This window comes from Paralichthys olivaceus, chromosome 10 (genome assembly GCF_024713975.1).
Source record: "Paralichthys olivaceus isolate ysfri-2021 chromosome 10, ASM2471397v2, whole genome shotgun sequence".
NCBI lineage: Eukaryota > Metazoa > Chordata > Actinopteri > Pleuronectiformes > Paralichthyidae > Paralichthys > Paralichthys olivaceus.
Window position 1 is genome coordinate 1,472,501 of NC_091102.1, and position 22,829 is coordinate 1,495,329.

Consider the following 22,829-nt stretch of genomic DNA (forward strand, 5'->3'; position numbering starts at 1 on the left):
GAGGCTCATGAGGTCGCGTTGGAATAAATACAGGAAGCCGGAGGACAGAGCTTTGAGCTGCGATAGTTTGTGACTGAGGAATCTTCAGAAACCTCATCAGCAGAAAAATGAAGGAAAAAGACGTGGAAGCCGCAGATTTACACAGAAGGAGGTCGGGAACATCGTAATAACCAGGACGGACTCGTGCTGCAGCAGAGCAGCTTTAATTCAACGTGTTATTAGGGAAGAATTTGGATACTTCATTCTGAGGAGATGGTGACGACTGAGAGAATCTGACTTGAGTGTGTGTTGGGCTGTTGTGGCTCAGAAGACGAAGAGAAGCCAGAGCGACTGTGGTCGAGCGATGGATCATTGCAACACTTGGAAAAAGTGACTGGAGGAAACGAGGGGGAAGCCGAGCGCTGCGATTCTGAGAAGTTCCAGTGTTTTTCTACGAGTTAAGCTTCGGGTCTCCTGCAGAAAAAATATACAACGACCCCCAAGAAACCAGCCCCCCCCCCCGAGTTACTGTGGCAGAAGTGTGTTTTTATGATTTAAACATTTATTGTAGCAGAAAATTACAGGATTCAATTACAGCTCCTGGAAACATGTCGTCAGAATATTAGACTTTCAGCACAAAACTCCCAGTTCAACACTCATTAGAATATAATATACACACTGATGTAGTTTTAATCCAGGTTTATTAATGTATTCATGTATATATTCATATAGTCAAGAAGTACTGTAGTGTACAGGGGGGGGGGGGCACAATGGGAACCCCCTCCTTTGCCTCAGGCCCCTAAATCCTTCTAAACACTCCTGAAGAACAGTAGTGAGGAATATTTCTAATTATTTGTCACAAAGATTTTTCTAACTCGGGTCATTGATCTTGTTAGAATTAGGAAACTGTGGAGCTTTGGTTTGTACATGAGAGCAGAAGAATCTTAGTTCATAAGATTTATTAAAAGTTTTTACGTTAAGTTTCCAATTTATTTCACAAAAATTTAAAACAATGTACAATTAAATAAAAGAATATTATATTAAATCCAGAAACGTGAGGTCGAGTCACTTTTAACCTCTCGTGAGTCAGCAGGGGGTCGGAGGGAGTTTAAAGTAGGTTATTAAAAACAGGGTCGGATCAATGATGATTTGTTATCGATGCGTTCAGCCCAGAGGCGTCAGACAGGAAGTGTCAGCGTGAGGATCAGAGGCAGAACTGGTGTGTTATTGGAAACACGTGGCTCGGACAACAGAGTTTAATCTGACGCACAGCGGGACGTCTCCGAGCAGAGAGTCAGTGATGTGTTGCAGATAATCTCCAGGAGACTTTCCCTGTAACGTTCCCTGATGTTTGACTTCAGATCACTGGGACAAGTTCAGTCAAACTGCAGAAGATCAGTTTGATGATCTGAAAACATTTTGACATTATTGATGTTGACGCCTCATGTTGGTTGAACTGTCGCTTTTCCATTTCCACAGACAGCAGCGGTAAAATAAAGTTTTCATTTGAAATCAATCTGAATAAGAAATAAACATTGTTTTCTTTACTACAGTAAATCCACACTGAGGTAAATCATAGATTCTGCTGCTAGTGTGTGTGTGTGTGTGTGTGAGTGTTTGGGAGGTCTGGCAATGAAAGACAATCTGAGATCTGAGAACTCTCTCTCTCTCTCTCTCTCTCACACACACACACACACTGTGGGGTTGTGCAATGGTGCTTTAAAGAGAGCGTGTGCAGTCAGGTGGGAAAATCCCTGGTCAGAGTCCCGACATTCCTCAGGAGCCAAGTTGTTGTCACCAGCCGCGTCCAAGTGTCAGTCCGGTGTTACTGTTTCTCTTCCTGTGTGTTTTTCTGTGCGATGGCCGATAAACGAGCAGGAAGTCCAGAATGAGAGAAGCCGTTTCAAGTTCACGACCCAAACAAGGACAAAGACGGACGTGCGTGTGCGTCACGGAACACAATGAAACACAACAGTAGCTGAGGCTGCGTGTTTGATCCCCACATGAGACCGGCTCCAGACGCTCATGATGTCACTGCAGTTACCTCTGCGCTGCGTGTCATCTGTCGGGAGCGAGACCACGGCGACCACACGGCTCCTCCCGACCACGTCTTCGCCCCGAGGGGACAAAAGCGGCTAAACATTCTTCAGCTGTCACGCTCACACATCATCGTTTACAGACTTGACGGCTTCTGTGAAATAACAAACACGACTGTCGTGAAGGACACATCGGGGGAAAAAGTCCAGCGAGTTTCAGAGAGTTTGAAATGTTGAGTTCATCAGATGAGTGAGTGTGTGTTGGTGTCAGGCACTGGACAACATCGTGGATGTGAAGATCTGCTGCAGGATTTGTGGGATCTGCTTAGTGTCCATGGCAACGAAGGATCTCCCGGCTGGAAGCGTCTTTTGGAGCCTGAAACAAAGACGGAGAGAAGGAATAAAAGATGTTCGGGGTCAAACTGAAGTTCAGCAACTCGCTCATTTCCCCGAATCAAAAGACAGACGAGCACTTGTTTGAAATACAAGCGAGTGTCTTCGGACGCTTTCACAGCTTGTTCAGATCTTCAGGTTTTTCAGTTTAGTCTGAACCAAGATATCAGGTGTAAAGGTTCCTCTGACCACGGACCAGACCGGGGGATCGAAATCTGTTCTCTCTTCACAGAGTCACGAGCAGAACAGGTCACGGTCGGGTCATTGCCGTTCTACATTCAAGCAGGAGCTCTTGAAAAGCTCATGCGGGGCCAGTGAACCTCAGAAGAAGAAGGAGAGGACTTATCTCCTTTTTCGTCTGCGGAGCTCAGGAGTTAATCTGGGATGTGACGGCAGCAGCAGAAACATCAGCAGGTCTCAGAATAAACTGGAGTCCCATTTAACTTTAAAGTCTTGAACTTGACCCGTCCACCCCCTCACCTTTCAGCCTGATCCCCGAGGGATCCGATGAAGATGGCGAAGGCGTTGACCTGCGGGTCGGCGGTCAGGACTCGGGCGAAGCGCTCGGGCGGGATGCCGTAGCGCTCCAGGTTGGCATCGCTGAGGACCACCACAAAGCGCTCGTCAGCTTCTTCTCGCGCCAGCTGCTTGATGCTGGCGTCTGTGCCCTCCAGCGTGTAGTCGCCACTCATGCAGAACTGAGCGTGGGCGTGCATGGTCTGCAGGGCGGAGACAAGTACGAGAGATTGATGATAAAAAAGAAACAAGGGACGGGGACACAACATCAAACAGACGAACAACTTCATCATTATAGATAAATACAATAAAAAGTAGAATTACACTTAGTTTTTGTGTAATCTTTCTTTCTTGGAACTAAAAAGTGAAAAAGAAGTTTCTGTTAAGTTTCCTTCTTGTCCTTCACCCTAATTAAGAAATGAAGAAAGAAAATAAAAACAGAGCATCTCATCTTTCTTGCAGCCAATTTCCCCAAAATTATATTTGAGCTTCAACACAGAGTTTTGAAATAAAGAAATAAAAACAACATGTAAGAGGAAAACTAAACTCGAGTGGGTTCAGTCTGAATCTTGCACCTTGAGGACTTTGAGTCTCTGTTTGTTGTTCTTGGGGACTTTGTCCGCTCGGACCAGCTCGATGTCGTAGCCGTCGCCCGAGTGGCCCACGATGTCGTACTGCAGAGAGACGAAAACGTTTCAATCGTTACACAACTCCTCACGCTGACCTGCACCCACTGCACATGTTCACCCTGACAAAGGTGCACACACCCCCCCCCCCCCCCCCGCAGACCCTCCGACCGTCACATGAGCGCGGGTCAGCCTGGCTGAGTGAGCCTCAGCTGTTCCTCAGGTATTACATGTATGTGCTGTTCCACGTCACTGTTGCTGGGTGTTCGTTTTATCAATCTTTCCTTGTCACAGCAGAATCTGGCTTTTTACACAATTCACAAAAACAACAATCCGGAAATTGTTTTCAAAGTGTAAATGTACACACACGCACACACACAAACGCAGACACAGACACACACAAGTGAAGGTGGGTGTTATCAGATGCACATTTTTATGTAAGGAGTGTTACACAAACAAAGAGGCTACGCTGACATGTGAAGTGTGTGTGTGTGTGTGTGTGTGTGTGTGTGTGTGTGTGTGTGTGTGAGACACTGATATATGATCAGTATTAGGTGTCACGAGGGGGCCAAGATGTCTGTCTCCCTCCAACGTATTTCCACACACTCGTGTCTCCTCTCTCCGTTCTGTCCCTCTCTATCTGTCTTCCTTCATCTGGGGACAGAACTGCTTCTAAAGAACCGTTCGAGCTCCAGACTGATGAAGAGGAAAGTGAGTTCTTCTTGAAAACAAGTTTTTCATGAGACCGTGCCGATCTCTATCACCTGATCCGGTGAGGATGAGGTGACACAGACTGACAGTCGCGGGTTGAGCGGTAAAAATTCCTCAGCCACACGTTCTTATTTGAGTCGCACCTTGAACTTGTGCTCGTAGCTCTCCAGAGCCTCCATGACCATACACACGGCCTCCATGGAGCGCTCCAGCCGGCCGTCCACGCCGTTGAAGCGGTACATGCTGCCTGACACGTCGGCCAACACCCGCAAACGCTTGGGCTTCTGCTGAGGGCTTCCCAGCTGCGGACACACAGGGCGGTATGAAAAAACACAGTGAAAATCAGCATGATTAAATGAAAGAAAACACGGAGCTCGCAGAGCGTTCTGTTGAAGTCGGTGTAGCTTACTTAAAATAACGTAGTCACAAGGTCAGGATTTCAAAACTGGCTGCAATTATTTCAAAGTAGAACCTTGAGGCCCGACCAAAAATATGCAACACTCCGAGCTAAATAAGGTAGAACAACGTGGTATGCATATCATGGTTAGTGTGTGTTTGTATGATTAGTATGGGAACTATCTCATAGCTGTGTGTGTGTGTGTGTCTGTGTGCGAGGGTGCATGTATGTGAGCTCGAGCAGAAACGCAGGCTGTAATAATAATCTCACACACACCACTGGAATGTGCCGTCTGACAGATAAAGGTCAAATTATGTGTGTGAGTCTGAGAGTGTGTGTGTGTGTGTGTGTGTGTGTGTTTGGAGGTGTGGCAACATTCAGCATGGTTTAAATGTATTGAGCAGGAACACACACACACACAGGAACACACAGGAACACACAGGAACACACAGGAACACACACGAACACACAAACACACACACCTCTGGTTCCAGCTCTCCTCTGCGTTTATATATCGACTTCTCTCCGGTCAGTCCATCAATGATTTTAGCATCGTCCAGTTCACCCAGAGCCTGATTCTTCAACCACTGTCGCTCCTTTCCTTTAGCCTGAAACACACACACACACACACGCACACACACACACACACACGCACACACACACACACAAAGTTATGTACCAGTCGACAAAACAAATACACCCATTTCAAAATGTGTCTGAGGAAGGGGATTTCATTTGGGTGGGAAATTCAGATGCTGCAGATTGTGAAACAAGGCAAAGTAAACAGTTGCAATTTACTCGCACACACACACAGACACACACACACACAGACACACACACACAAGATGATGATATTCTTCCTTCAGAGAGGAAGAATATCATCATCACACACAGAGTGTTTAGAAAAGTACACGTTGTAGAGGAGGAGAAGAAAAACACGAGAAAAATAAGTTGTATGATGAGTTTTTGCGAAGACCTTTGGTGATGACCTGCCTAAAAAATAAAGACCCATCGATCAGATTTTAAAACGGTTTAACACTTCTTAAGACCTTGAATCTATAAAGTTAAAATGTGAGAGTTTTGACCCATGACTATAACAAACTGCATGATACTGCTGCAGCAGTAAGAAAATCAATTAACTGGGCAATGGCACTTTGAATCACGATTGAAACCTATATTTGTGACAGTCGTTAAACATCTCCTCCATCGAGACAATTCTACACGACCGTCACCTCATAGATCGAAATACAGAAGAAGATTTTTCCAGGTTCACAAAGTTGAACAGAGTGGAAGCGAACATGCAATGCTTTCTGGGATTTTTTCGTCCAGTGTTTGGGCTGTTGTCCTCCTCAGAGAATGATGCTTGTTAAATACGGGGCCGGGTGTTTATATCTGGCACGCCAGGCCATTGTTGAGAGACAAATAGAGAGGGGTTTCCCAAAGGGAAGATGGTAGAAACAATATGTTATCAGCTTACTGAACGCTTGCCAGAGTGTGTGTGTGTGTGTGTGTGTGTGTTTGTCTGTGTGTGTGTCTTAAATCACTCTTCAGGTATGATAAAAATAACATGACTTCACAATGTCACGCCTGCAGGGATTGGTATAATCTCCATCGTCTTTACAGTGGGAAAAAGCCCCGAGGCCACGAGCACCAATACAAACAATAACCGATGTTCACGTTCAAAGTCAGAGGTGGAGGGCTGTAAACACCTGGATGGAAAAAACACACACACACAAACACACACATCTACACAAAGACACACAAACACCCACCCACTACAGCGTATACAAACAGAGCTTCACACCTGGACAGGAGAATAATAGAGCGGAGCTTAGTGTCGTCGCTCTGTAATCATGTCTGCATGCTGCATGATTTTCCTCTCTTCACACACAAACACAATCTTACACACACACACGCACATGCACACACGCGCGCACACACACACGCACGCACTGAGCCTCACTCGAATGGACTGTTCTCCTTAGATGCTCAAACAAAAGGAGGAAAGTCAAACTCAAAATATTGAAATGGAGACAATATCACATCCTGGATTTTAACCACCACTCCCTTCTGTCTATCTTTTCACTCATTCAGCCAATCACATTGCTCATGCGGGGGTTAGCGCCCCCCCCCCCCGCCTTCCTGCCCCGACATCACGTGCGGGGCTGTGTCAGGTCAGCCAATTGTCTGCTTACTACTTTACGACCCCACAACTTTTGCTTACTGATGGACGACGAGACTTCTTCCTGTCTGTACAAGAAAAGCTGATTCATCTAAAAGGGCAGTTTGATTTATTCATGCTTGAAAGTGTGACACACTGAGTGTATATGTATTTGATATATTTCGTGCAACATGGTCGACTCCCAGCGATGCAGTCGTCAGGCGTTTATGATCAACAACCATCAGCTGATTATTATCACACTGGAATATTAGACTAGAGATAATATCTGGTATTGCACCCAAGTGATCAGGTGAACGTCTACGTTGCCCTACAGTGGCGAGGAGAAGGCGTTAATTAGAAAAAGAACCACGTGTAAAACAAAGTGTAAAGAGAATCTGACCTGCAAACTGTCCAGGATGATCCGCAGAGACTGAACCTGCCTCATGACCGCGGTGGAGAAGCGCTTGTACGTGGCCGCGTCGTATTCACTCATGTCGATCTCCTTCAGCCTGATGTGGAGGACAGAAAGAAACACAGACAGAGGAGAGACAGACACGTTTGAGTTATTCGATGATATAAAAATGGGGTGAGAGGTCGTGATTGACAGCCGACACTGATTTGTGATTGGTCGAGCAGGTTTATCGGTGGGACAAGCTACGGATGACATCATCAACAGGATTTGTATCTGAGATGTTGTGGCTTCTTCTCTGGATGGTGATAGTTAATCCTCCATTTCATCTTCACTCAAATGTTGCTGCTTCTCTCTTCAACATTTCTTCAAACGAGTCTTCGCATGAAACGACAACAACAACTGCATTTTCTGCTCTCGTCTTTTCTCTACAGGTGCAATTTCCTCTGAAACAAGAGTCAGTGTTGTTAAACTTTTCTTTGTGCATCCGTCTGTGTGCTCTTTCCAGAACGCACCTGTGGACATGAGAGAGGTGGGCCTCACCCGCTGTTTCAGTATCATCCCACCGTGCAGGTACTTTAAGGGTCTTACACCGCCACCATGTTTGGGCAGTGTGATGTGTGTTGGAGAGAAATGTGTGTGTGTGTGTGTGTGTGTGTGTGTGTGTGTGTGTGTGTGTGTGTTCTCTGCCAGGTGTTTGAAACTTTTGGTGACAACCAGACCGTAACAACCACAGAGATTCAGAGCAGTGACTTCAAAGCTGAAGGATGGAGGAGAGGGTCTGACTTTGTGTGTCACGCCTTGCAACAAACCTGTGTGTGGTTGGTGTGTGTGTGTGTGTGTGTGTGTGTGTGTGTGTGTGTGTGTGTGTGTGTGATTCTTTTGATTGCATGGCTGATGCCAGTGCAGTCTACACAATTTATCCGCTGTCATGCAACCAGTGTCTCAAACACTCACAGCTTTGTGCAGCTGTCGTTATGAGGACTTTGCATTGATTCATTCATTCATTGTGGACAGCTGGACCAAAACCTCATCCCTCAGAAATGAGACTGTCATGAGGTTGACTCAAACACTCCAGCCACCCCTCCATCGGCATAATGACGAGGAAATAATGACTGATTTTTCTTTTTTTTTGGGTTATCGAGCTTCTGTAAGTCACCTACACCTGTGGTAAATGATTTATAATCTTTACATCTTATGCATGGTCAGCAGTATAACACAGGGTTAATGCAGTAGTGAGTTTGGACTGTGGAAGGGAACTGAAGCCCCAAGCAAAAGAAAAACATCTCGTGTTTTCTTGCCAGAAAGAAATCTAACTTTGTAAAAATCAGGTTAAAATAACTTTAAACTGATCAGCTAAGGGAAGTGTTCCATAGCTTATGAAAACTTTTACAATTCATTAATAAGTATGTTTCAGTGGATTAATAGTTATTTATCCTCATTCTCATGGCACATGCATCATGTCAGAGTAGAAGATAGCAGAATGACTTCCCTAAAGATTCCTTTGTGTGTGTGTGTGTGAGTGTGTGTGAGAGTGTGAATAGCAAGCACACCCTCTGCCCAGTGGCCGTAGCTATTTCCTTTAAATTCCTGAACCTCAATTTCAGACGTTTCAACAGTCGGTTCTGGTTTGACGGAGTCTGAACACTGAACTTTCACATACACAACAACCACAAAAACAAAGAGTGAGGCCGACACGCCCACCAACTACACACACTGGACAAACAGTAGCTTTCCATCCACAGAGCTTTCTGCCTCTCTCAGGACACAGTCATGAAGAAATGTGTTTACTGTTTGGTCTGGTTTTGTTTTAACAGCAGCTCCTCTGCTCATTGGTTCTGTCCAACATGCATCCATCACAACACTCACATATGTCGGACTTCCTGATCGGTGGTCGCCTGCCATCACTTTTTTTTGTGTTGTAAGAAAAATACAGCAAGAAAACACAACAGAAACAACTCAACTTATAAATTTTATTTCTCATGGGTGTGCTACCTTAAATTTAAGAGACTGAGCCAAGAACCTTCTTCTTTGTTCGGTTTATTGGCGGGCGTGATGAAGGTCAAGGTGTGTTACACAACAAACTCAGTGGATGGTGGTAATGCACCTTGACATTGCTCGCCACCCGCTAAAAGACCAAATGAAGAAGAGAAGAAGAAGTAGAGCTACAGCTTGAGAGAGAAATCAACACAGTTGATGAACGGTGCATAAACACAGTAGATGGCGGTAAAGTACTTTGACGTTGGTTGCTGCCCGGGAATAAACCAAACCATGTGGAAGAGGAAGAATTGGCACTGGACTTTCTCCGGCAATTGTCTTTCACACATGAACAACGCAGCAGGAGGAAAAACCACCGCAATTCATTTCTGAAAACGTCACTACAGTAACAATCAGTTACAGCAACGGTTGCTATGTCAGTCACGGTCCGGGGGCGGGTCTTATTTTTCTGTCACAGTCTAAATGGCTTTGATCTAAATTTCCTTTGGTTCATGTCTCTGATGTTTCTATGAGTCATAGTTGTTAGAACAAATAGGAGGAGAAGATGCCTTTCATCTTCTATGATTAATGAGGATCATACCACGTTGGTAATTAGTAGAAAGGTATTTAGGAATAACCAAAGTGGAAGAGGAAGAGTTTTTCCTGAACGGGAAGTGATTCACGATATTGAGGACATTGAGATACCCTGACTTCATCATGGATAGATCTGACAGATTGGAGCTAATAGACATAACAGTTGAAACTTTTCGCTTTCAGACTGAGAACTTTTTCAGCAAGTTGACTGCTGAGCAGTGGAACCTGCTAAAGTCGGAAACACCAGACAGTGACACAAAGTTTCTGCTGGCAGAACTTCTTCTGAACCTGACATCGTCTGTGTCCATGGACCTGATTAAGGAACATGGACACAGCCACTTGCCCTTGACTCCAGAGAGTGTCCAGGCCAGTCTGGGAGACGCACTCCGTCAAGGTTTAGCACCAGGCAGCTTAGAAAAGTCTGTGAGTTTGGATCAACTCACAGATTTGGTTGCAGAGGAGATAACAGAGAGGGTCAATTCCCACCTGTCTGAGTGCTCCACCAGTGCAGGCTCCACCGGACCAACACAGAGTCACATGACTGCACCCAACAAACTTGAGGAAATGATCTGTTGTGTTTGCAAAGTGCTGATATCTGCTCCCGACATCGAGGAGTTGTTCAAGCCAAAACTTTGCAGTCAAAAGACATTTGATATTATAGACGAACTCCCTCAGTGGGAAACATCCACTTTAGACAGTTCTTGCACTGACAGATCAATATCCTCAGTATCAAGAGTCAGCAGCAAGGATGTGAGCGAGATCACGGTGCCACTTGTGGATGAGGTGTTCGAATCTGTCTTGACTGAGCTGTTGTCTGAATCTTTTTCTCCGGAGTCTAAATCTATTTCAGACGAAATCTCTGAGATAGTTAGTGAAGAGAACAGCGTAAAAACATCTGAGTCGAGTAGAAGCTCCAAATCCTTAAAGAGCGACAGCTTTTGGAAAGGAGTGGGGAAGAAGATCAAGGAAGTCATGTCAAAGGTTTTTGCCACAGTATCGATGATCAAGATGGGGGCACAAGTCAGGAAGGACGTCATGGAGGAGACCAACGTCGAAAGGAGAGAGTCAATTAAGCCTGTGATGGATAGTGTCGAGGCTCTTGTTCTGACAGAGATGGAGCCCACAAATTCACCTGAAAGTGTCAAAGCCCTCAAAGAAGAACTCAGTGTTGTCCTCTACAACTTTGTCACAAATGGCAATTTAAAGATGAGTCCAGGTGCAGTGATGACAGATGTCGTTCCTGAGGCCCATAAAAAGATGTACATGGAAATACAGGAGAAAGTGTTCAGCTACCTGCTATTGATAGGCTGGTGGTTCTTAATACAGGCCGGTGACAACACCAACAAGGTGACATCTGTTGTAACGGAGACTGAATCAATCACAGAATCTCCAGTCTCAGAGAACGACAGCGCAAAATATCTTGAAGAGTCCCGCAAGAAAAAGTACATCAATCTCTTCATCAACCTGCTCGTCACACGAGTGTATGCAAAGGCTAAAGTGGACCAGTCCTGTTATGACCCGAGAGACGTCACTCAAAACCTGTTTGAAAAAACATGGGCCGAGGTTCAGGACTTTGACGCTGACTTTGAGATCTCCCCAGAAATAATCGTCAACCTCCAGAAGCCTGTTTTCAAGGACCTCTGTAAGAAGTGGAGCTGTCCAGAAATGCTGCTTGTTGCCATTTGCAAGAAGGAACCAGAAGTCGAGCGAAGCATCGCCACCTCTATGAAAAGCCACATGTCCAAAAGATCCAGAGCATTCTTCAAATGGTAGAGATGAGGTAATAATAATAATTATAATAACTTTATTTGTCAAGCACTTATCTAAACGAGGTTACATAGAACTTCACACAAAAAATGTGATTGTCATAAAAGATATTCTGTTCAGTCCAATTTGAGAACCAAATCATAACAAAAAAAACTGAACTTTGAGAAATGTTTTGTAGAGTAGCAGGATTTAACCATCTTGTCGAAAGCTCTGTTAACTCATTCCGATTAACATTAGACTCCATAGCACCTCACGGAGGTACACCAAAGTAAAGTAGCTCCCTGGTACAATTCCAACACACATGGATTAAAACAAGCGTCAAGAAAACTAGAAAGGAAGTGGCGCTCCAGCCTGGAGAGATAGTGTTAGAGTTTATAAGCAAGAGCTGCTTACTACTCCACATTAATGGAGGGGAAATAAAAACAACCCCAGGTTTCTCTTCGGCTCTGCAGCTGACAGAGATGTAGCTGTGACTACACCTCCATCCAACCCAGTATTCCTCCTTCCCCCATTTAATAATATCTTGATGAATTTCTTTAACAATAAAATCGTAACTATTAGAAATAAAATCCACAGTCTCCTGCCCTCAGTTGAGACTAATACACCATCAAGCACAGAGATCTCACAAACAGCTGAGAATCCTAACGATCTCATCAGCTCACCACAGACACAGCCTTGGTAAAAGTCACTAATGACCTTCTGATAGCTTCAGATTAAGGGTTTGTGTCTGTCCCTGTCCTGTTAGACCTCAGTGCAGCATTCTATTGATCTCTTTCCTCTTCTCCCTCCTTATCACATCAAATAAATGAATGTCTCATCAATACATGTTACTGACTTGACTTCTTCCCCAGAGTCCCTGAGCCTTAACGATCACAGATCCAGGGCAGCGGCCACATCGTGGATCCTGATCGAGGTGGCAGCTGATCGTGGATCCTGATCGAGGTGGCAGCTGATCGTGGACTATGACTACAACAAGACGGCTCGATACACGGACAATAACTCCTCGCTTCATTTACCTTCTATCACTCTTATTTTTCTGACGTTCTCTATATCTCTCTTCTCTCACGTGGCATCTACTGCACTTCTGTCCATCGTGGGAGGCGGATCCTCTCTGTGAGGTTTCTATGTTCTTTTTCCCTTTTTAGAAGGGTTTTTCCTTGTTGAGAACAGAGGATGTCAAATAAAATATGATCGACTGATATCCCCTTAACATGGCTGACGTTCCCTTGAACCTTTTTCTGTAGAAAAAAATTAAGAACTCTCCATATTCCATTCACACTCAAGTCCTGTCTGACTACTTTACAGATGTAATTATTCACTCGATGAACGAGTGTTGATCAATGTGGCTACTGACTTTCATACATTTCATGTATTAATAATAACAGAGTTTCAAAGTCAAGACAGAATTTGTCAACTTAGATAATGTATGTAGCTGAAGGAGACGGCGGCGTGTTCCGTTCGGCTCGACTCGGTTGGCGCTGCTATATTATAATAATAATAATAATAAATAATATAATTATTTAAACAGCATTTGTATAGAAACGACACTGTCCCAAGCTTTTTGATCCATATTCACGGCTGATCACTATATCCGTGATCACTATAAGCGGTCTCCACGGCACACCCAGTGATGTGTGAGTGTAAACATGCTCACGTGGGTGTTTTCATGTGTACGGCATACCTAAGCCTGTTTTTGCTTGTGTGTGTCAGGTACTCAAGAGCTTATAGAAGGATCATAGTTTGATCGATGCTTCACCCAAAGCTAAGTAAACAGAGCTCAGATCAGTGAAGTAGAAGGTATGGAAAAAGTCTGACAGCGCCAACTTGAACACAGCTGTATCAACATGCAGCTACAGGATCTTCTCTGAGCTTCGCTGGATATTGATAGACAGGGAGGGAGGGGGAGAGGCTGTCAAGAGGAAATTTAGAGAAGTGACATGGATTAAGACGGAGAGAAGATGAGAAGAGAGGAGATAAAACAAAGAGGGGATAGTCGCAGAGGTTGTCCTCTTGGTGTGAAAGCAGCCAGTGTGTGAGGAGGACCATGCAGGAAAGAGGGAGGGAGAGAGAAGGGGGAGCATGGGGGGGGGGGGAGAGAAGAAAGTAAAGAGAATGAGGCTGTTTGAAGCGAAGACGAACAGAGACGGCCTTCATGGTGGAGCTGGTTGAAAGAGGTGCCCTCTCAACTCCACACACTGAGGCCAATGTGTGTTAAATGTAGGCATGCACACACACACACAGAGAGGGGGGGAGAGGGGGAGAGAGGGGGAGAGAGAGAGAGAGAGAGAGAGAGAGAGAGAGAGAGAGAGAGAGAGAGAGAACACAGTGGGCTTTACCACTCTGTTCAACCATCCAGCTGGGGGCAATGCAACCGGTGAAAACACTACTACAGACGGCTAAACTGTACACACACACACACACACACACACACACACACACACACACACACACACACACACACCTGTTCCACATTACACACATCACACACTTCAGTTCTGGGTGGTTTCAAAGGTGGAAAAAAGATTGTCGCTCCAAAACATCTGTGCTCCACACAGCGTCCCACCCGTGGAGCGAAATCAACTTGGATGCGAGTTATTAGATCGGTGTCGACCCTGCCTCCCCGTGCTGCGCACTGGAGGCAGTTTTCAGCCTGTGATCACTGTACTTCCTGTTTTTAACACAGCATACCTTTCTTTGAAGGCCTTCTCAGCCATTTCACGAGCTGCTCTGCGGACGTCTTCTGGAACTGCATCCTTCTCGGCCTGGGAAACCTGGTAGACCTTATGTCCTGCATCCAGGCGATAGGGCCCCCCCTTCCCACCGAGACCTGCCGTGTCTCTGCCACCTGCGGACAAACATCTTTAGTTCACTAATTACACATTTCTACTGCTAGAAATCCTTCATTCTACAGTTTATGCACAATAGATTGATGTTCAGGTTTTTATTTTAACTTATAATTAAACACTCACGTGACCACTGAAAAATAACCAGTCACCCTAAATAAAGAAACACAGTCTACCTGTGCCTCCTGCCCACTGGTTCCCCCCGACGTGAGGAGCGTTGTTGGCATCGATCTTGCCATGTTTTGGGGCGTTGACATCCAGACCGCTGTCCCTCTGGATGGTGATCTGTGAGAGATAACATGTGGGTCAGATTCAAATGAGACTCAAACAACAGACGCAGTTCAATCAGGCTTCACCCCCCCGCTCTTCCACATATGGTGACTGTCGGATTTAAAAAAAACACGATGGCGCTGAAAAAAGGTCAAACTGGAGACATCTCACAAACCAAGGGGTGACATCACGGTGAGTTGACACTTGGGTGGAGCTGACGGGTGTCATCACCTTCTCTCATCGTCACAAATGAATCACTGTCCTGTCTATTTTGGATAAAGCCTCACGCAACACTGGTGTTTCAATGTTCTTTAGCTGTCATCCCACTTGTCAGACTGTGGCGTTAAGAGACTTTCTCTGAGGTTTCACCAGGACCAACAACACAGGCTCCGTCTTTCCCAGCGTGAGGGCGAGAGGGAGCGGAGCTTTGGATTTTCACGTCCGTCTCAATGGCACCACCGGAGCCAAAATCAGCATTCTGGCTCTCACACTGAGGCGGGGCGGCCAGCCAGAGGCTGAGGGGGAGAAAGGGGGAGTTCAGTGGGAGACTGAGCGTCTCCCCTGAGGTTCAGCTGCATTCTTACAAACGGCACGAATTTGAATGGTATCTGTGGGGGGGGTGAGGTTTTTCTGTAAACTGTGGAACGCTCTGCTGTGTGTGTGTGTGTGTGTGTGTCACTGAGCGGTTGAATGGAGACTTATCAAGCAGGAGCAGGAGTCCAACTGACCACACCTCAAACTGACAGTGACACACACACACACACACACACACACACACACAGACTGTGTCAGCTCTCTATATTTAGTCCAGATTACGAGGGTCGGCCTGATACGTGTCAGATTATGAAGACGAGATAATCTCAGCTCGTACAGTCGATCTCCTCGAAGTGATGATTCTCCACAATATGTTTTGTCGCTCTGGAGGATTTACACAAACTGAAAATGTTCCTGGAGCAGCCACTTGTCGTTCCTCTCGTTTTCATCTCTCTCTTTCACCTGAAGCAGATGTTGGTTTTTAATCACGTTTTACACGTTACCATCCTCTGCTTTTCCCACACGCCAGCCTCCCATGATGATGTTATGAGGTTTGAATATTATCACTTCCTGTAAACATTGATGGGAGGAGGGGGGGGGGGGGGGGGGGGGGGGGGTCTTTACTGTCCCATTCAACAAGCCCTGACGCTCAGTAACCAGAGAGCGCTCAGCACCATAGCTCTGTGGTGAGGTAAAGGGTCAGAGGTTTGAGCCGCTCGCATCACCACAGCCCACCTTCAGGAGCCCACCAGCCGTGTGACCGCTCTCTGCTTACACACGAATACATACGTGTCCGTGACTGAGTCACACACTACAGCTCATGCAGCAAAAAACAGCAACATAACACGAGCTGCGCTGAGCACCATGTTGGGAAACGAGGGTGTGCACCTGAAGCACGGGAATGTGGCTTCAAAGGCTGGACTGGTAGCCTGTGACGGAGATAGACACACACACACACACACACTTCCCCTGGCGTCTGCTGGGCACTGATGCACACATTTTTTTCCAGGTGTCTGTCTCGGTGAAATCTGTCCGTCTGGAAGTTGATCTGTCAGGACTCCGGTTCTCTGAAGCCGGGCTTGTTCCAGTAATCCTCCCGTGTCATCGCCCAGTCTATAGATAAAACTCTCTCACCGGTGACAAAATAACCGGTGAATGTGTCTTCGAGCTGGTGATGCACTCTCCCCGGAGCTCGGCCGGTAAAGGGATGACGAGTGTGCTGCTATTTTTGGTTTTAGCAAAAACGATGAGAGACACTTTGCGACGTGCATGAATTTTGGGCTCATCTTTTAGAGCGGAGTTCAGGTTCCTGCTCTGGTTGTGAAACTGAAGCATGAGTCATGTGGACGATGGTGTGATCGTGCTGTCACAATCCAGAGCAGAGAGCAGAGTCGTACAGTGTGTGAGACAAAGACGAGATCTCATCATAAGCAGGCGTTAGACGAAGCGTGAAGAGCGGGAATATAAATAATATCATAACAGTTATGTTGTCCCTCATTCCAGAGAGAAACAATGATCGTTGATAGAGGACGATTTCAGGTTTAGTTTTGGGTGGGAGAGGGGGAGGGAGAAAATTAAGCAAGAGAGGAGAGAGAAATATTTGCCAGGCAAATATTGGAATCATTCTAAAAGTACAATAAAAGTTTATTAATTTCAAGAAACTCAACATTTCTGTTTCTGGAAAATGTTTTGGAGTTGATTGTTAACTGTCAACTTGTCCAAGAGGAAGGAAGGAAGTAATGTCACGAAGCTAAAAATATCAAAAGACATCACTTCACTAACTGAGGGACACGAATTCCATGTTGCGTTGAAAAGAGAAATGAAACGTGCAGCATATACCGATATGACGAAGGAACAATTAGTACTGGAGAGAAGGAAAACACCTTCCTTTGAAAATAACACATGTTTGATTTTTCCAACCTGTTAATGTGAGAATATTAAATTTTAATTCATATGTGACGTCATATAGCAGAATGTTACCAGAGACAGAAAGAAAGAAAGAAAGAACGACGGAGTTTGTTGCCAAAGTGGAGAAAACCTTTTATGACTGTGGGAATAGATTTCTCGTCCCCACCCTCCTCCTGTCAATGAGTTTCTTTCTTTCTTTTCTTTTTCTCTCCGTCTCTCATCTGCATCTTGTCGTGTACGATTAAGGCCTCATAAATTTGTGTGTGTGTGTGTGCGTACGTGCGTACGTGTGCGTGTGTGTGTGTGCTGGTAGAAACTCATGCCTGTACATGAACGTTTTGAACATGTGCTCCTGCAGAAAATGAGTGTGATTGATTTTGATCATGTCTGAATGTGCCTTCGTTTGTTCGAGGTCATGAATCCAAAGATGTGCAGGTGCGAGAGCTTCACACACAGTTTGATAACCTCTGAAGGAACACGCATGCAAATATGTGCATGTGACGTGTGAGCGTAAAAACAACAGTATAGTAAAATAAAGTGTCAGACCGAGTGAGTGCATGTTTAGAGTGAAGCGCAGTGAATGTGCTGACGTTACACTGGATACCTGCAGACACCTGCTTGGCGCCAGAAGCACCAGGACGTGAACTGTACCCGTTGACAGATGACTGATGTGTGTGTGTGTGTGTGTGTGTGTATTGATGATGTCAGGAGACGTGTAATGCAGCGATGTCGGACCGAGGCTAAAGACAGATGAGTGAGGATTATCATGATCTCCATTAGTTAAACCTGTTATTAACCTCTGCAGAAAAACAACTCAGAGAGGTGAGTGTTCTTTCTGTCGTTCTTTCTTCCTCTCGGTCGTAAAACAAAGTATGTAACAGGGCACGGATGTGTACCGTGTGCAAACAGGTGAGCTCACACGGAGGTGAGTTGTGTAAACAGCTTGTAAGGTAGTGGATCTGTGAGCAGACGTACAGAGGCAGGTTTGTTTAAATACAGTAGAGCTACTGCTGTTAGCACGCAGAGCACAGGGAGAGTCTGTGTACGTCTGTGTACATCTGTGTACTTCCGTGTACATCTGTGTACCTCTGTGTACCTCTGTGTACATCTGTGTACTTCTGTGTACATATGACCTACAGTCGACTGAAGCAGCCTCATCAAAGAAGATGAGAGTATTAGCATATCTATACTTGCATACTATATGTATGATGTGTATTTAGCAAAAAAAGCAAATACTCTACAATACAAATACTATTTTTCAGTTATCAGTACTTGACTTGAGTGTTTATCTTTCTAGCAAGTTTCTACTTTTACTCGTATATATTACATCATTATATATATTTCAACTCAAATACCTGAACTTACATTTTTGAAACAAGCTCGTTATTTAAATGTGAGAAAGACGATTCCTCGTTCTGTACGTATCAGTGCCGATCTCACACGTCAGAGGTAACGTGATGCAAAAGACGCATCAAGATGAAGTTTGTGTTTTCCTGCCCACACAAACTCAAAATTATAATCTCATCTCAAACTTTACACTTCCTGTTTGGATGCAGAGTCACTTAGCAACATTATCCAGTTTTATGATCAGCCTCCTTGATTCCTTCATCTCAGTCCATGTTGCGTCTTCTCTCTATCTGCTTTGTGCACAAGATAACTGCACCCTACATCTGGAACGCTCCTTTTTCCAAAGAATTCATCCGCCTGTGTGTGTGTGTGTGTGTGTGTGTGTGTGTGTGTTTATGTGGGCACCTTAACAATGGCGTCTCAGTGTGCCGGTCTGAATGTTCTGACCCGTACTCAGGGTCAAACCTAATGAATGCCCATCCACTCATAAACACCCACACTGGGTACAGCTGGGTCGGTCCTGGGCCTGGAAACGCTCCTGTTAGCATGAAGTCAGGAATGTTTCAGCAGCTAATACATTTAGTCAGAGTGAGAGACGTCTGCTGGTAGTTCAGTTCACGATATCATTTCTGAAGTAGCACTGCCCCTCAGTGGTGTTGAGATGAACTACAGGCTCCGAGGTCTGTTTTTCCTTGGACGTCACAAAGTAAATCAAACTGTGATTTACCTGTACGGGCCGGCCGTCCTCTGTTCCAATCATATTCCTCCATTCCAGTAGCGATCTCTGCAGGGTGTCCAATCCCGTCTCCCACAGCCTCACGTACCCGCCCATATCCACTGTGACCACGCCCCCCGAGCCAAGGGGAGCGATGACGACGTCGGACTCAGACACTTTGGACAACCAGCTGGTGTAAGGCGACACCGTCCTCGACCTGAGAAATAGAAATATGTGGGAGAGACACTTAGACGATTCATCAAAAGGACGTCAACATATTTTAATTCCTTTGATTTGTAAATGTTGTCAATATAAAAAAGTTGTTTTTAATAATGGTGACATTGATGATGATGATCAATATGTTCTCACAAAGTGACACAGTGAGAAACAGGTGAGCTGCGTTTACCTCGGGACGGGAATGTATTTGACCTTTTTGGAGCTGAGGTCAGTCACCTCCAGATACGCCGCCGTCATCGGAGGTGTGACGTCTGAGTGACCAACAAGAAAAAACAATCCCATCTACGTTTTAATTCATTTTCCAAGTTGCAAACAAAACTTTAATTTGATGATCTGAACTCTGACCTTTGGGGTAAACCTCCTTCAGGGGCACCTTGGTGGGAGGAAGGGCTCGGACAACCTGATTGGCTGAGAGCAGACTGACGCAGTTCACCTGTTTGGCCGCACTGGACTGAAGCCCGCCTCTCAGGAACATGTGAGCCCCACTCTCGCTGCTCTTCATCGCTGACAGATCGACAGGCCTCTTAAAGCTGTACACCTCGTTAGGGGACTGGACCAATCAGAGATCAGGGATGAGTATTCACAAAGTCTTCACAAAGCACAGCTGTTTTCAGACGTGACCTTCAGAGATCCTCTGAAGGTCACGTCTGAAAACAGCTTTAGTTTTGATCCATCCTGCTGCAGAGCAACCGGCTTCAACATTCAATTACTTGACATCCTTCGAGTGCTGAGAGAAATCGGACTCACCATGAGGTCTGGGAAGCCGACAACGACCCGTGCGAAGGAGCCACTGTCGGCCAATATGCGGTTGGGTGAAACAATCTTCTGGTTCAGGGCGGCGCTGAGGTTCTCGTTGGGCAGCTGGTCACATGACAGCATCTGCGGTACGGACACCTCAGCTGGGAGGAGCATGGAGGGGGACAAAGGCAACAGATGATATTAGCTGAATAAAAGATGCTGACAAAAAAAAAGAAATACTTTTACACACAAAGTGGAATGAAGTACTGCCCTGCGTCAGACTCATACACTTCCTGTTCTTAAAGAAAACAAATAGGATAAAAAGATCTGCTCGGTTTCACCAACAGTGTTTCATTATAGTTCAGAGCCTCAGGAGAGGACACAAAGCTCTGCTGACCTTTGTCCAGAGTCCATCCTGTCCTCACTGTTCGGTACATACCTGAGTGGGCTCCGTGTCCTGAGCTGACTGCGTCCTCACTGATGCTGTGGAGCTGACACACTCCTGACTCCTCTGCTGCCATGTGCATGGGTTTGGTGAGCAGGAACTTCCTGTGTAGTGAAAACCCACAGTAACATTCAGTCATATTAAATCTATGATAATCTTAATAACAGTCATTCCCTGTTTGCTGGTATGGAACAGTCGTCTCTCCAGAACGCAGCAGCTTGTTTCCTAGCTGGATAATATTACACCAGTATCTTCACTGGCTTCCTGTTTGAATCAGGAGTGTGTTGGTCTGGAACCACTTTTTAAAATGGAGCTGTTGCATCTTCATCACTGAGGTCGACCAACCTGATGCTTCTGGATGTTTGAGACCTCGGCTCAGAAATAGAAATAGAGGTGATCTTTGCAGGGGCTGCGTCTAATCTCTGGAACAGTTTATCTCTTCATATCAGAACCGCTCTGACCCCAGAGACGTTTTAATCATTGTTCAGACCCACTTCAGTTTAGATTGAAACCTTGATTTCATCTTTTATTGTCCAATATTTCAATGGTTCATTATTTATGATGTTTAACATTTATTGCTTTTGTATTTTGTAATTATTCTCAGTATTCTTTTATTTTCATTTCTAGCCTTTTAAGCCAGTGGTTGTTTTAAAAGTGCTATGAATATATTTGTATATTTATTTATTTGATTTACAATAAGAGAGTGCATGAGGGAGGATCTGAGATCCACAGCTCACTTGTTAGTGTTGCTCTCCAGCAGGAGCCAGCGGTCCTCTGCCACGAGGAAGACAGACTTCAGGTTGATGGGGAGGGAGATGGAGTGAACCTGGCCCTCCAGCACATCCAGCACCTCCAGCTGGTTGCTGCAAACACAAACACACAGAATCTGTCACGTCCTGCGGCTGGAAAAGCTGCGTGTTGAGGATAAGAACAGAGTTGCTCACCCGCCCTCCTTGTAGAAGAGAAGCCAGTTTTTGTGAGAGAAGTCGCGGCACATTTTATGACCTCCCTGCAAGAACAAAATACGCACGATGTTAAAGTAAAATATCGTTGCATCTGCACAAAGCTGATGATTCGACTCATTGACAGCCACCAGCTGCCTGACACCTCTGACCTGCTGCTCTTTACTGCTCCACCAGTTTGAAGCTCTGCCGGCGGGTTGATCCCCGTCTGGAGACAGCAGCAACCTCCGCACGGCGCCTGTCACCAGGTCCAAATGGAGCACGGTGTTACTCTGGTGAAAAAGCAAAATGAAAGAATTAAAACTCCCGTATGAGACTGGCCTCGATGAACTTAATGCACTCACACCTCCACACACCAGGCCTCGTCGACTGTTACGTGAATTTTATTTGGATCTCAGAAAATCAAGGTCAGAAATATCAGTTTTTCAATCAGATTCAAGTGCATAGATAGAAACTATGAACTTCACAAGCACAAGTTTGAGTGTTCGTGCTCCTCGTCAGGAGTTTTATTATTATTGTTATCGTTTAGTAACACAATGTCACCTTTGTGTGTGTGTGTGTGTGTGTGTGTCTGCCAACCTGCTCCTCGTGCAGCACCACCTGTCCGTCCAGAGGATTCCCGAGAGGAGCGATGGTGACAAAGGGCTGCCAGACGCCACTGATGGTTCTGGGGAAAACGTCGTACAGCTCCATGCTCTGGATGGTGTCGCCGCGCTCCCTCATGGAGAACAGGGACACCGGGTTACACGTGGCCACATACAGCACATCTGCAAACGAAAACAATACATCCTTCATCCTTACACTTAAGAAGGTGTTGTACGACAGTGTTGGTTGTGTGTGTGTGTGTGTGTGTGTGTGTGTGTGTGTACCATCTTTGGTGGCGACGTCACAGATGATATTGACCTCATTCATGGGAATCTGCCAGTGGGCTGTCTCCTCGCTGAAACTCAAGGCCCTGCTCTCCTGCCTGTTGCAGGGGTAACTCTGAACACGCAGGAACACGGGGCCCTGGATGCACAAGAACACGCAACATGAAGACTGTGACAGCGGCACACGCATGTGAACACATGCACACTAACAGACCAACTAACAACAGTGGTCTTGTCTTAATTCTTTTATGTTTGACGTGTCTGACGATCAAGTAAAATCAATCGATCTCCCCCCACAGTGTGAGTGCTGTTTATTCTGAGCGGCAACAGAAACAACAGAAAAGTTGTTGGTAACATGAGTTAGTTTGAGTTTGTTCACTACGATGAACTGTCAC

At 45.6% G+C, this 22,829-nt stretch overlaps 2 protein-coding genes across 3 annotated transcripts in view; one reads left to right on the forward strand and one right to left on the reverse strand.

Annotated features, from left to right (window-relative positions):
* Positions 1 to 923: 923 nt before the first annotated feature.
* LOC109644600 (von Willebrand factor A domain-containing protein 8-like) overlaps positions 924 to 22,829 on the reverse strand; it is a 31,895-nt gene continuing 9,989 nt past the window's right edge. Inside the window, exons 28-45 of the mRNA XM_069533569.1 lie at positions 22,435 to 22,573; positions 22,145 to 22,332; positions 21,718 to 21,837; positions 21,548 to 21,612; positions 21,341 to 21,466; positions 20,598 to 20,707; positions 20,168 to 20,319; positions 19,766 to 19,970; positions 19,590 to 19,671; positions 19,196 to 19,400; positions 14,586 to 14,694; positions 14,255 to 14,411; positions 7,220 to 7,328; positions 5,141 to 5,266; positions 4,405 to 4,563; positions 3,500 to 3,598; positions 2,889 to 3,127; positions 924 to 2,391 (exon numbers count right to left, since the gene is read on the reverse strand). Of these exons, the coding sequence (XP_069389670.1) occupies positions 2,283 to 2,391; positions 2,889 to 3,127; positions 3,500 to 3,598; positions 4,405 to 4,563; positions 5,141 to 5,266; positions 7,220 to 7,328; positions 14,255 to 14,411; positions 14,586 to 14,694; positions 19,196 to 19,400; positions 19,590 to 19,671; positions 19,766 to 19,970; positions 20,168 to 20,319; positions 20,598 to 20,707; positions 21,341 to 21,466; positions 21,548 to 21,612; positions 21,718 to 21,837; positions 22,145 to 22,332; positions 22,435 to 22,573 (2,499 nt within the window). The 3' untranslated portion in view covers positions 924 to 2,282. The remainder of the gene's footprint in view (positions 2,392 to 2,888; positions 3,128 to 3,499; positions 3,599 to 4,404; positions 4,564 to 5,140; positions 5,267 to 7,219; positions 7,329 to 14,254; positions 14,412 to 14,585; positions 14,695 to 19,195; positions 19,401 to 19,589; positions 19,672 to 19,765; positions 19,971 to 20,167; positions 20,320 to 20,597; positions 20,708 to 21,340; positions 21,467 to 21,547; positions 21,613 to 21,717; positions 21,838 to 22,144; positions 22,333 to 22,434; positions 22,574 to 22,829) is intronic.
* LOC109644599 (fap1 adhesin-like) lies at positions 9,821 to 12,558 on the forward strand. Of its 2 annotated transcripts, none has more exons than XM_069533570.1 (2): positions 9,821 to 11,579; positions 11,804 to 11,914. In XM_069533570.1, exon 1 carries the CDS (start codon positions 9,923 to 9,925, stop codon positions 11,570 to 11,572), a length of 1,650 nt encoding a protein of 549 aa, XP_069389671.1. In that variant the 5' UTR covers positions 9,821 to 9,922; the 3' UTR covers positions 11,573 to 11,579; positions 11,804 to 11,914. The 2 variants fall into 2 exon arrangements, with proteins under 2 accessions (XP_069389671.1, XP_019965577.2); XM_020110018.2 differs by lacking the exon at positions 11,804 to 11,914 and adding an exon at positions 12,418 to 12,558 and having other exon boundaries at positions 9,822 to 11,579.

Coding starts and splice junctions, on each gene's coding strand:
- LOC109644599 (XM_069533570.1), top strand. CDS start 9,923: ATGGATAGATCTGACAGATTGGAGCTAATAGACATAACAGTTGAAACT.